The sequence below is a fragment of the Siniperca chuatsi genome, linkage group LG24 (genome assembly GCF_020085105.1).
Source record: "Siniperca chuatsi isolate FFG_IHB_CAS linkage group LG24, ASM2008510v1, whole genome shotgun sequence".
NCBI classification, from domain to species: domain Eukaryota; kingdom Metazoa; phylum Chordata; class Actinopteri; order Centrarchiformes; family Sinipercidae; genus Siniperca; species Siniperca chuatsi.
The window spans coordinates 16123049-16137584 of NC_058065.1; the positions used below are offsets into that span (position 1 = coordinate 16123049).

General features: G+C 42.6%; 2 protein-coding genes across 22 annotated transcripts in view; both read left to right on the forward strand.

Annotated features, from left to right (window-relative positions):
- The window catches only part of LOC122872197, a 53779-nt gene extending 40370 nt beyond the window's left edge, over positions 1-13409 (forward strand). The window contains exons 2-3 of the mRNA XM_044188107.1: positions 8036-8197; positions 8301-13409. Coding sequence (XP_044044042.1) covers positions 8334-11093 — 2760 coding nt within the window. The 5' untranslated portion in view covers positions 8036-8197; positions 8301-8333 and the 3' untranslated portion in view covers positions 11094-13409. The remainder of the gene's footprint in view (positions 1-8035; positions 8198-8300) is intronic.
- LOC122872195 (diacylglycerol kinase zeta-like) overlaps positions 1-14536 on the forward strand; it is a 172020-nt gene that overhangs the window by 5487 nt on the left and 151997 nt on the right. The gene's annotated exons all lie outside the window — the stretch shown is intronic.

Sequence of the window (14536 nt, forward strand, 5' to 3'; positions counted from 1 at the left end):
TCTCACAATGTAACGATATCTATTTTTCAAAATTATATTGCCCTTGCTCACACTTTGAGTTTGAACATTTTATTTTCCTCATCTTGTCAAATAAATTGTGTGTTAAATGTTAGCAGGTAAAATCCAGTAGTTCATTAGGAAATTCTAAATATGTAATGAGTACTTTCAGGCCTAAAGCATAAATTCAATTTTCACCCCCTCCCCAATTATACTGCACACATTAGGAATGTGCTTTACTGAAGGTGGTTAACACAGCAAATCAGCATATAAGGGAACATTTCTTTTAAAATCAACTTTACAGTATGCAAATATGCAGAGCAATGACAAATAAAATCTTTGAAAGACAGAACATTACGTTTTCAGGGAATACTGTGATATTTTCTGTCTCACTGAAAGATAGGTGGGAATACAATTGAGTCTTTTAATCGCATTAAAAGAGTGGTAGATCAGTGGTGTGTTTAGCCTAGCATAGCACAAAGACTGAAAGCAGGGAGCAATAGCTAGCCTAGCTCTTACAAAGATGTATTCTCACAACTCTAAATGGCCTTATTTACATATAGTGTAGCATTTAGCTGACGTACCGCTGTCGCCAGTGTTGTTCATTTTCATAACTCCAAACAAAAACCAAGCTATTCTTGGACGTATTGGTGGGTACCTTGCTAACTAACAAGATACAATATTTAAAGTGACTTTAATCAATATTTTCATAATAACAGTGGATCAACTATGGATGGTGTAATGTGAAATTGTTCAATTTGCTGTTCAATAGCAGTAATGAACCAGAAAAGTATCACCCGACTGCAATTCCCCTCAGGTCTATGGAGCTTTTAAGCTTCTTTCAGCTTATTGTTTTGATTTTCTGGCTCACAACTTTACTGTTTTGATTCAGTCTTACTATTCTTATAGTGTTGTTTCCAGCAGCAGCAGGCAGCTGTATAATCCACTGTACACAAGCTGTCTAGCACCAAGCTGCAGACAGACAACATTGGAGACTAGGGTCAGATATTTTTCTCAGCACTTAGTGGAGACCAAAAACAGAGCTAAAAGAGAGTAAACATTGGATTTACCTTTATATGCAATGTGTGTGATGTGATAATGTGTCAGTGTTGTGTTTACAGCAGGTTTTCGCTGCCCCAAAGAGGCCAAAAAATGAGAATTTGTTTTATTAATATGACAACTTTGAACTTGTTGGAAAGTGTATTTTTCCCCCAGAGCCTGCCCCTCCCTTCCAGTCTTTGTGCTAAGCTAGGCTAAACATGTCCTCGACCTGTCTATGTATTGGATGCACTGAGATGAAACTAATATCCACTGTTTTATCCAACTCCTGCTAAGACACCAAATAATTACTGCATTAATATATATTTTTTATACATTGAAACAAACAACTATGTGTAATGTGAAACGGGCCACTTGTAGTGTTTTTCTTATTTTGGGAAAGGGCTCAAGACAAGCAAATTACAAGGAGCTTACTCAGTTTATGAAGCTATATTGTCAAACTTCTTCTTTTGGTTAGTGTTTTCTGTCTTATGCTCGTATCATATCTTATCATCACTGTAAGTGTAACTATTAATAAATAAATTAATTAAAGGAGGATTAAAGGAGGTTGAATCAAAAGGAAAACAGTCAGTGAACGATAACTGAAACACTGAGTGAAAGGATATTATTATTTTATGGTATTTTCTCTTGTTGTACTTCTAGTGTTTACGTCATTATCTCATGCATGTTAGTATCATTGTTGATGATAGTTATGTTTGTAAAGGTTTGCTTTCAGATGACATACATCTTACTGCCTCTGTTGTTGAAAATGCCTGTAAATAGAGGTACTGGGGATAATGCTGAGCACAACTATTTAGGTGCCTGTGTACGTGTATTTGTGGAAATGTCTGTGTGTGTATAAATTACATTATTAGACTGACAAATAAAGCTGCTGTTTTGACTAAAAACATCTCACCATGTATACTGACAACACACACACACAGAGAGAGAGAGAGAGAGAGAGAGAGAGAGAGAGAGAGAGAGAGAGGTGATGAGAGCACAAGAGATTGCAACTGTTTGGACTGAAAACACACACACACACTCATATAAGGCTATGGAAACAATCAGTAGGTCTCTGCATAAGTTGCTAGGGAGGGAAGCAAGTACGTGTTCCCTTGGCTTTCATATGCAGTATTCATGCATAATAGGGATTACTGGCTCCACAAAACCAAGCATCATCAATCTTAGTTAAATATACACTCCCTGATTTTGTTTTATAATAATAATAATAATAACTCTTTGTATAGCAATGTTCAACATGAACATTTTTGCAGCCTTTGCTGATATATTCATCAAAAACTATTCCTTATTATAATAACTAACTTTATTTGTATAGCACTTTTCTTAAAATGCTATAATAAAAGACAGACATGGCAGAAAGTAATATAATTATCAGATAAAAGATAACATAATAACATCAATATTAATTTTCTCATTGATTTTCCATTGATAAAGTGTTTTTGTGATAATCTTTCAATTATGATATAAACAAAGTTATAGTGGGTATTCATTAATCCACAGAGTACATGAGTAATATCTCAAATACTCAAGTCAATTGAGAGACCACCCCTCCCTCCCTCTCATAACCACTTTTATACCAATAGTTTTATAGTAATAAGAGCTTGTTTCCAGTATGAAATGCTTTTTTTGTTTTTGTATGATGAATGTTAACTGCTCAGTGTTTATATCTGTAAAATCTAAAAGCCAGCTTTGTATATTGTCAGAATAGGGAGATTTCCATCTGCAGCCTATCAATCGATAGGCAGCTTTAAGGCCAGCTATAGCAAAGGCGCCTCTGTTTGACACAGAGCTCCATGGTGGAGCTGACATTAAGTAACAAGCCTGCAGGTCAGTAGGGGATTGGTTTGGACAGTATGTTTGACAGCATCCATCAGACTTTCACTCTGTGTGCACAGGGCGCTGTTTGGTGAGGGTATGGCTTTTATTTCATGCCATGTGTCAGGAGTAAAATTTGTTCTGTGTATAGAATTAAAATGAATATCTTGATGATTGGAGTTCCTGGAAGATAGTTGCATGTTATGCCAAATGAGAGAGGTGTGTGTTCTATGGTACGCCATGCAACTGAAGTTAAAAAAAGAAAGAGGTGTTAAGTAAATTCAGATGTTTCTGGATCTGGACTTGAGTTTATGTTAGAGACGATCTTTCCATGTATTATGAGAAATTATGTAAAATGTATGTATGGTGTTTTATTATGGATAGCAAATCCTGTTCATTCCTATGAATGTTGCAAATCACACAAAAGTTTTCTCTCTTCCTGGATTGCTTCCTCGTAGTGTGGCCCACTGCACATGCTCAGTAGTGTCTCTTTTCTAGGGCTGTAGCATGTTATCTCTAGATTGACTAAATGGGCCATGGTGCACTGAGTGCACTCTACCGGGTAGCGTAAATGCATGCTAATCAGTTACACAACGTTGCCAAGCAAATTAATTCCTGCAGTTTGACTATTTCTTTATCACACGTAGCTATCAAGTATGTCTATCAAGTAGATTTAAATACAGCAGCAACACACACACCAGCGAGGATCATGGAGAATGGACTTTTGTTTAACAACAAAGCTAACGCTAGCTGAGCTAGCACTGCAGTGTAAAGTTCCACAAAAAGCAACATGAAAAAGCAGTTACCGGCATCCAACCTACTACTCTTGTTATTTAGTTGGCCTCAAATGGCCTTAACGTTCACACAGTTTCTCTTGACTGTCCCTCAATATTACAATATTAGTCCAACATTGCCCCAGCCTGTGGGAGTAGCCACATTAACTGTGCAACATGCTAATGCCAAGTTCAACAGGCTAACCTACAAAATAAACAGTAAAACATCATAAAACATAGCAAAACTTACAAATTTCAAGTATGAAGTTACAGACAGCTGATATTGATCCATCATTGAACTTGAACCGTTACTGGCCCTCGTTAAGAAAGCAGTCCATAGTAAAATGCACACACACGTTGCCATCAAAAATAAACTTTATCCACTAAGCTCTTCTGTCCTCTGAGGCTGGGGGCCAGTGTAGCGATTAGTGCTGGTTCTTTGACATAGTGTTAATTAGTTTGGAGCTGAGTAAATGTTCAGTATGTTAGGCCTAGCAATCTCCATTAGGGTGGGCGAGTTCAAAGTTGTGAAAACGTGGGTGTTTCGACTTTCTGTCTTATATAGTCTATTGAGCCATACTATTATTAAAACAAAAGCACATTTGTTGAGTAAAATATATTTGAATTTTATTTTTATTCATAATCAATCACTCAAAAATAAAATACATCAGGTCTGCATATGTCCCCCCCCCCCGAAAATAATTGATTAAGAAGTGCCTTTCTCCTTATGAAGTAACAAAGTAAAGTTTATTTATATAGCGCCAATTCATAACAGAAGTTATCTCATTGCACTTTTCCTATAGAGCAGGTCTAGACCGTACTCTTTGTAATATTAATTACAGAGACCCAACAAATCCCACCATGAGCAAGCATTTGGCGACAGTGGCAAGGAAAAACTTCCTTTAAGAGGCAGAACTTGGACAGAACCAGACTCAATGGTGGGCAGCCATCCGCCGAGAGAGAGAGAGAGACAGACAGACAGACAGACAGACAGACAGACAGAGAGCCAGAGAGAGAAAGAGAGGGGGGGAGACACAATGCAAAGACCATGTAGAATTTTCTTTAAAAATGGTAGAATAGTAATTGTAGTGTTAATATTAATAAATTAGTAACAGCTAACAGCTATAGGAACAATATTGTCAGTATTAGTAACAGAGCCAATAACAACAACTGTAGTAGCAGTTGTCAACCAGAAACACAGGGGCAGCAGGTGGCCCACAACCCAGTCTCTGCAGCTCTGGAGGAAGAAATACCTGCTGATAGCGACAGAAGGAGAGAGGAGAGAAACGAGAAAGCACAAAACTACAGGACAGAGAAGATGTTGAGTTAGTAACATGCAGTAATGAAAAAATGCATACAGATGGAGAGGGAGAGAAAGAGAGAGGAAAGAGGAGCATCATGGGAAGTCTCTCGGCACTCTAGGCCTATAGCAGCATAACTAAGGGATGGTTCAGGACTCACCCAAGCCAGCCCTAACTATAAGCTTTATTAAAGAGGAAAGTCTTAAGCCTACTCTTAAATGTGGAGATAGTGTCTGCCTTCCGAAGTCAAACTGGGATCTGATTCCACAGGAGAGGAGCTTGATAACTTAAGGCTCTGGCTCCCATTCTACTTTTGGAGACCCTAGGAACCACAAGAAACCCTGCATTCTGGGAGCACAGTGTTCTAGTCGGATAATATGGTATTATGAGATCTTTAAGATACGATAGTGCCAGAACATTAAGAGCTTTGTAGGTGAGGAGAAGGATTTTAAATTCTATTCTGGATTTTACAGGGAGCAAGTGCAGAGAAGCTAATTGGAGAAATATGATCTCTTTTCCTTGTTTTTGTCAGTACATGTGCCACAGCATTCTGGATCAACTGGAGAGTCTTAAGGGACTTATTCGGACAGCCGGTTAATAAGGAATTGCAGTAGTCCAGCCTAGAAGTAACAAATGCATGCACTAATTTTTTGGCATCATTTTGAGACAGGATGTGCCTGATTTTTGCGTAGGTGAAAGAAGGCAGTGCTTGAAGTTTGTTTCATGTGGGAGTTAAAGGACAAATCCTGATCAAAGATAACTCAGAGGTTCCTTATGGTGCTGTGCTGCTGGAGGCCAGGGCAATGCCATCTAGAGTAACTATATCTTTAGATAATGTGTCTCGGAGGTGTTTGGGACCAAGTACAGTAACTTCAGTTTTGTCAGAGTTTAACATCAGAAAATTGCAGGTCATCCAGGTTTTTATATCCTTAAGGCATGCTTGAAGTTTAATTAACTGGTTAGTTTCATCTGGCTTGATCAATAGATATAATTGGGTATCATCTGCATAGCAATGAAAGTTTATGGAGTGTTTCCTAATAATATTGCCTAGAGGAAGCATATATAAGGTGAATAGAATCAGTCCAAGCACAGAACCTTGTGGAACTCTGTGACTAACCTTGGCGTGCACGGAGGACTCATCGTTAACATGTACAAACTGAAATCGATCTGATAGATAGGATTTAAACCAGCTTAGTTCCAGCTTTAATGCCATGTTCCAGTCTCTGTAATAGGATGTGATGGTCAATGGTGTCGATCGCAGCACTAAGGTCTAACAAGACAAGTCCATTGTCCGATGCAATTAAAAGGTCATTTGTAATTTTCAGCAGTGTCAGCCCTACTCTTTCCTTGAACCTGTTTGGTGTGTCAAATACACTTTACACTGAGATGACATCACACACATGAAAATTGCCTTTCTAGAATAGGACGTTTTTGCAAATAATAAACTTTTATGGTTTAAATGTCCATGATGTGTGTTGACTTTGTGTGACATTCGAGGTTTTCAACACTTTTACAGACTCTCTTTTATAATGGCAGTCTGTGTGTGGCAATGTAACGATTCGTGTATTCGTCCTGTGACCCAAACAATTACTGTCAAAATAGTATATTTATGTCTATGTCTCAGTTGGCAGTGCACCAGTTGTTGTTTATCAGCTGTAGCATGCTAGTAGTTTACTAACTTGGTGACTTTGTTGCTAGATTTTGCGACTTTTCAGACCCTGTTAGCAACTTTATTTCTAAAAAGAGACTAAAAAGATTTAGTGACTTATTCAGTCTGTCAGGGAAAAGGCGAGAAATATATTCAAATATATTATATTGTAATTCATTCCCATGCATGCTGCACAGCTCTTCAGCCAATAGCACTGGGTCACTTTCTCTCCCTCTCCTCTTGCACTGTGCACAGGCAGTCAGTGTGTGGCATGTGGGGCAGCTTCTCTCTCACTCTTTCTCTCCGGATTTCTGGATTAGGATGTTATAGTTTGTAAATATGTAAATAGCTTGTTTGAGCTTCTCTCTCACTCTTTCTCTCTGGATCTCTGGATTAAGATGTTCCTACAGGTTGTAAATATGTAAATAGTTTGTTTGATCTTGTAAATATTTAAAAAGTTCGTTTGATCTTCTCCCTCCTCCCTCCCCCTTTGTAGGTTTTTTATTTATTTTAATTTTTAAAATTTTTTTAAATAATTAAAAAATGGCTTATATATGGTTTAAGCTAAGGTGATCGCTCCCTCACTGCACTAAGCTTTTTGCAAAAGAATGCATGATGACGTCAACATGCAAATGAGCGTACAATGTCATCTGGCAACTTTTTGCAACTTTTGGAGCTAGTGCTAGCTACTTTCGTTGGAAAACAGTTGGCAACACTGCATGCTAGTCTGCTTAGCCTGGTTAGCCAGGTTAGTCAAGCTCCTGTAGTGTCGCTGCCTCTGAATGGCAAACACAAATGAGAGACCAGGGAATTTAGATTCACTGTATGGGAGCATTACGGTTTCCCGGTTAGTTACAGCAAAATGAGCAACAATTAGTCATAAGTCAACATTGTTCAACTGCAGTCGGGTATGTCTGTGGATACACTTCAAACGTCATTTACGATGGCATCACCTGAATGTGTCGATTAGCGGAACGAGACAAAAACAGAATGGAAGGCGAGTCCTTCTCCCCACAGTGTTCAGACAGCCTCTCACTGCAGATTCAGTCCGTGCCAAAGCAATACCTAATGCTATAGGAGTGTTTATCCCTGCATATATGCGACCATACTCGGTCATAGAGAATACAGTTTTTAAGCATCTGGTAAAAGTGCTTGCGCCGTGCTACTGTTACAGACACGCCAGGCTCCACCTCATCACAGCCACACCGCACTCCCTCACCGGAATACTAATTCCCAACACCTGTCACCCATCACACACCTGCACTTAATCAGCCACTCTACTCCCTATAAAACCCAGCTCCTCACCTCAGTCAGTGTCCGGTCTCGTTTATACTAAGGACAGATCAGAGCAGTCTTCCTGTATATGCTTCACGGACTCACCACTACGATTATTGGATCTTTCTCCCTGAGAACTCTGAACCCCAGCTTCTGTCGATCTACAGTCTCCAGATTGTGCCGCTCTATCTCCCGGCTCCAGTCCATCTCGTATCTCCTGAGTGTGCCGCTCCGAATCCTGGCTCCCGTCTGTCTCCTGTGTCCGGAGCTCCTGTGTGTTCCCCGTCTTCGGTGTGTGGCGCCCCAGTGCCCACACACCTCTGCCATCAGTAAGAGAAAGGACAGTATCTATTCTTCTTTATAATACTTCTGTGTTTGCAATAAACTCTCAGTATCCTTACCACTCGCCTCCGGTTGTTCTGTCCGTAACAGAAGACCGGACCACGAAAAACAACTATACACAGCATGAGTACCTCGGATCCAGTACAGGAGTTATTGGAGATTCTACGCCGGGGTCTCATCGCTTCCTCACCATCTACCTCCACCTCCGATGCTTCCGCTTCCGCTCCGGTCACTCCAGCAGTTCCGCCATGTCCCAGTCCCATGGCCAAACCAGCGCCATTCTCTGGCCTGGCGGAGGACTGCAATGGATTTATTCTACAATGTTCCCTGGTCCTGGAGATGCAATCTTCCTTGTATCCCACTGAGCGCTCCAAAGTGGCTTTCGTCATCTCTCAGCTACAGGGGAGAGCGTTGCAGTGGGCCGAGTCTATCTGGTCCCAAGACGGTTCTGTCACTCAATCCCTGATGAGTTTCCTGGAGCACTTCCGCGAGGTGTTCGGAAGACCAGCTGGAGACTCCTCGGCCGGAGAAAAGTTATATCAACTAAAACAAGGTCAGCGGTCGATCCAGGACTACGCCCTGGAATTCCGAACCCTCGCGGCAGCCAGTGGATGGAACGAGCAGTCCCTGATCACCACCTTCCATCAGGGATTGGAACCCCGGGTAAGATTGCATCTCGCTGCATACGAGGACACCATCGGCCTCGAACGGTTTATCCAGTTAGCCATCTGGGTGGCTACTCGTATGCAGACGTGTTTCTCAGAACACCAGGACCAGCCATCACTCACGCGCAACCTCCGTCAGCCAGAGAAACTCCGCCCTCCAGAACCAGAACCCGAACCCATGCAGTTGGACTCCTACCGACTAACCTCGACGGAGCGGCAGAGACGGCTGACCCGAGGATTGTGCTTGTACTGTGGAGCTTCTGGACATAATAGGGCCACCTGTCCAGTGAGACCACCACGTCCCATGGTGAGTGTAATTCTTCCTAGTCTCCCATGCAGTAAACCCCTGTCTACCGAAATAACTCTGGTGACCCAAAATTTTTCCATTCCAGTACAAGCCCTCATTGATTCCGGGTCAGCCGGCAATTTCATCTCCGGTTCCCTCTGCCGTCAACTCGGCATCAAGACATTCATCACACCCACCAGTTACCAGGTCCGAGCCATACCTGGGAAAGCCATCAGTCGCCGCGGCATTCAGAGGGCTACCTATGCTGTCACCATCCGGGTAGGCCTGCTGCATGAGGAACAACAGCACTTAATGGTTCTGGAGGGTTCAACTGCAGAGGTAATCTTAGGGCGCCCATGGTTGGAACAACATGACCCCATCATTTCCTGGGCTACAGGTGAAGTACTGAAATGGGGTAAGTCCTGTTTCCCTGGCTGTTTCCCTCGTCGACCCAAACCATCGTCATCCCACCTTCATAGGCTTCACTTGTGCACCACCTCCATCGAAAGTCCCAGAGAGAAGCAGTCAGTGGAAATCCCACCATGCTACGCCGCCTATAAGGATGCCAATGGAACCCTCTCGCTGCTACGGGAACGCTTCTGGTGGCCAAGCATGGCAAGGGATGTGAGAAGGTACGTCCAGGGTTGTACTGAATGTGCCATGTCTAAATCTCCACGTCATCTTCCCGCAGGCAAACTATGTCCCCTGGCGACGCCCAATAGACCCTGGTCACACCTAGGAGTGGACTTCATCACAGATCTCCCTCCTTCAGACAACAACACCTGTGTCCTTGTGGCCGTGGACCGGTTCTCGAAGTCCTGCCGCCTCATCCCACTTCGAGGACTACCCACGGCTATGGAAACAGCTAAGTGCATCTTTAACCATGTCTTTCGATACTACGGATTACCGGAGGATATAGTTTCAGATCGAGGACCACAATTCATCTCCCGGTTCTGGAAAGCCTTCTTTTCACTCCTGGGTGTGACTGTCAGCCTCTCCTCTGGCTATCATCCCCAAAGCAACGGTCAGACGGAGAGGAAGATTCAGGACATTGGGCGTTTTCTACGTACCTTCTGCCATGACCACCAGGACTCTTGGAACCAGTTCCTGGGCTGGGCCGAGTACGCCCAGAACTCTCTGCGTCAACCATCCACTGGACTCACTCCCTTCCAGTGCGTACTCGGTTACCAGCCCCCTCTCTTCCCATGGTCTGGGGAACCCTTGGAAGTTCCTGCCGTGGACCACTGGTTCCGAGAGAGCGAGAGGGTCTGGGACGCAGCTCATCATCAACTCCGGAGGGCACTCTGCAGGCGCAGGCTGACGGCCAATCATAGGAGATCCACCACTCCTAGATACCTGCCCGGCCAGAAGGTCTGGTTATCCACCCGTGACATCAGGATGCGCCTGCCCTGCAGAAAGCTAAGTCCCAGATTCATTGGCCCCTTTACCATAATCGAACAAATCAACCCTGTCACATATAAACTCCAGTTACCAGCCCAGTACAAGATCCATCCTACTTTCCATGTCTCACTACTTAAACCGTTTTATCCTTCTGTTCCTGTCTCCACAGAGCCTGGCGAAACGACAGATACCCCCTTACCGCTTCTCTTAGAGGATGGTACCGCTTACCAGGTCCGCGAGATCTTGGACTCCCGACGCCGTGGTGGCCTTCTGGAATATCTGGTGGATTGGGAGGGGTACGGTCCAGAGGAGAGGTCATGGGTTCCCCGACATGACATTCTCGACCCTTCTCTTCTGACAGAATTCCACGCTGACCATCCGGATCGTCCAGCCCCCCGAGGAAGAGGACGGCCGCCACGACGTCGGGGTCCCCGGTCCTCAGGAGCGGACCGTGAGGGGGGGGGTACTGTTACAGACACGCCAGGCTCCACCTCATCACAGCCACACCGCACTCCCTCACCGGAATACTAATTCCCAACACCTGTCACCCATCACACACCTGCACTTAATCAGCCACTCTACTCCCTATAAAACCCAGCTCCTCACCTCAGTCAGTGTCCGGTCTCGTTTATACTAAGGACAGATCAGAGCAGTCTTCCTGTATATGCTTCACGGACTCACCACTACGATTATTGGATCTTTCTCCTGAGAACTCTGAACCCCAGCTTCTGTCGATCTACAGTCTCCAGATTGTGCCGCTCTATCTCCCGGCTCCAGTCCATCTCGTATCTCCTGAGTGTGCCGCTCCGAATCCTGGCTCCCGTCTGTCTCCTGTGTCCGGAGCTCCTGTGTGTTCCCCGTCTTCGGTGTGTGGCGCCCCAGTGCCCACACACCTCTGCCATCAGTAAGAGAAAGGACAGTATCTATTCTTCTTTATAATACTTCTGTGTTTGCAATAAACTCTCAGTATCCTTACCACTCACCTCCGGTTGTTCTGTCCGTAACAGCTACAATGTGCTTTCACGTGTGCATTTTAGTCAGTCCGTTGTGCTGCCCTGTATAAATGAGCACAAGCTGCAGTTGTTCAGGGATTATCAACAGGTCTTACAATGGAGCATTACTGACATTTGTGTTATTTATTTGTTCATATTGACAATATGCCAGTATTTGAGTGCCTTAACTCTTACAGTAAGAATTATGGCCAAACTGTTGAATGTTAAAATATTTCACAATAAATGACAAAAATATTATTTTCTACATTTTTTTGTTTTCCCAGCTGTACCGAAAACGTACCGAACCATTACCCCAAAACTGAGGTACATAAGTACGAACCATGAATTCTATGTACCCTTACACCCCTATCTGTGTCAAAAATACTTTTTAGGCTGCAGGAGATTTTTTTAGTTGCTGTACCGTGGCCAATAGGGCAAATTGGGAGCAAGGCTGATGACTAATGCACTGTATCCAGCTCTGTTAACTACCACGTGTCTTTTGGGAAACAAAATCACTGTAGAAGTAAATGGACTGTATTTATGTAGTGCTTTTATTCCTTAACGGACAAAGCGCTTTACAGTTTTTCTCATTCACCCATTCACACTCACTCTCACTTGCTCAAGGACACTTTGACATGTGGACAGGAGGAGCTGGGGATCAAACCCTCAACCTAGTGATTAATGGATGATCCGCCCCAAGTAGAAGTGGAAGAAGCAGGTTGAGGCAAACATCACATCAATGGAAATTAGAATAAGTGGACCCCAGTATGGGACAGATGGGTTTTCTACCAGTATGACGACAGTATGACATAAATCATATATACATCCTCCCTCACAATAAAGCATGTCAGAGCCTTATAGAGGTGTACAGTGAGAAAAGCTAGCTCTCATTGCATTGCTACAGATAGCTAGAAGGCTTGGTCTCACCCCAGTGGAGCAAAACCACATTGCTGTAGAACACTCTTTATGTCTGTGTTGTGTATTTGCATAGTGTTCCATTATTTTTCATGTAAATATTTAACCCAACAGCACAGAGCTCTGGATAGTCTCACACTCACACACACACACACACACACACACACACAGACAAAACCTATTTATTCTTTCCATGAAGTGCACCCAGGCAGTCCACCTGAGCTGGTTGCCCATTCAACAGAAGTCTTACACTCTTTTGAACCTAAGAAGTATTCCTGTAACAGAAGTATTCCTGTAAGTCCAAAATCAATGTCTTTTTCCTCTTAGCTTTCTTACACTTAGTTAATCTTGTTATTCCACCACAAGAGCTGTCAGGGAGGAAGTTGGTGAAGATGGTTGAGCATACAGTGTTCTCATGCCATCTCTTACTACCAGTCAATGTTTTTTTTAAAAGCATGTTTTTTAAAGATTGTTCCATAACCTTAACCACATGTTTATTATTGTAACCCCTAACCTTAACGCAGTAGTCATTTTAACCCAAACCGCAATGTTTCCCTAATCTTAACAAAGTGCTTATTTACTAACCAAGTAGTTTTTGTGCCTAAACCCAATCAAACCTTAACCATAGCATTGTCACATTAGAAAACAGATTTATTTTCCAAAAGTGATGTGTAAAATTTTGTAAGGCACTGACAGATAATGTTGACCTGCTGATAGGGGTGAAAACCCTTTTATGTGTGTAGAGGGCTTGGACAAACAACATATTTTGTCATTTAATTTGGAGGACTTGTGCTGTGAGTATTCATGGTCTCCAGAGGATGAAGCCTAATGCCTTTGGTGACTGTAGCTTTCTTCCACCACTCTGACAAAATGTCCACTTGTACACAAGAATATTATAATATAATAACAAGACTTAATTAAAATGCAGGCTTGCTTTTCAGAGGATGGCCTCTTTCTGTTTTGGCGCACCACTCACCACAACATTGCACATATTTCCTAATATAGACAGATGGAATGTCATGAAATATGCTGGGCACACTAATACTCTCAAGGAGACAAACCCTTTTGATTCAACAAACTGGTGGTCTTTCCTGTTGAGACCTTCTCAGGGCTATTATAACTATTACATTATAACTGGTAAGGTCTTGAGAATTGGAAAATCCAGCAGGGCTTTAGACATTTACTCTTGTTAACAATACTATACATTAAAGTATAAATGAGTACGTAATGTGCAAGCAAGCAATAAGTGAAGAATATCATGTTCTGCCTGTATGTGAGAATATGCTTATTTGTCCTTTCTCAGTTTGCATGGCCCACACTTAAAACACACGCAGCTGTTAGTGACCTTTTTCTGTGTTTCTGTTTGGGCACCCAGTGCATGCTGGGATAACTCAAAATAGGAAAGCAGATATAGGCTGGGTTCCTCATTTCCTCCTATCCTGGGAGAGAGATCCCTCTTCTGTTGCTTTTCCTAAGGTTTATTCCATTTTTCCCCGTTAAAGGTTTTTTTGGGGGAGTTTTTCCTTATCCGAATCAATGGATAGAGGGTGTCATATGCTGTACAGACTGTAAAACTTTGTAAAATTTGTGATTAGTGAAATTGGGCAATAAAAAATTGACGTGACATGACAGGGCTGATGCATTCCAACAGCTGCTCCAAATCCAGAAGAGAAATGTGGCCTCTTTTGCCCAAATTTGGAGAACACAACTGGTTCCTTTGCAGTTCTGTGTCCCTGGCCACTTGTTTAAAGTTCATCAAATTGTAAAGTTGACAGGTAGAAACAGCGCCATTGTTTTTACCAGGTGCTTGCTTACAGTTTTATGGATGAATATATAACCTAGCACACTGTTTTTAGATCAGATTAGATTCAACTTTATTGTCATTACACATGTACAAGTACAAGGCAACGAAATGCAGTATAGGTCTAACCAGAAGTGCAATAAGCAAGTGCAGGATATAAAGTGTGTGCATAAATGCAGGATAGAGCAGTATTATGAAAATATTTTACACGTGGCATTACTATAAACAGAAGTATACTGATGGATATGTACAATAATAAATTGGAC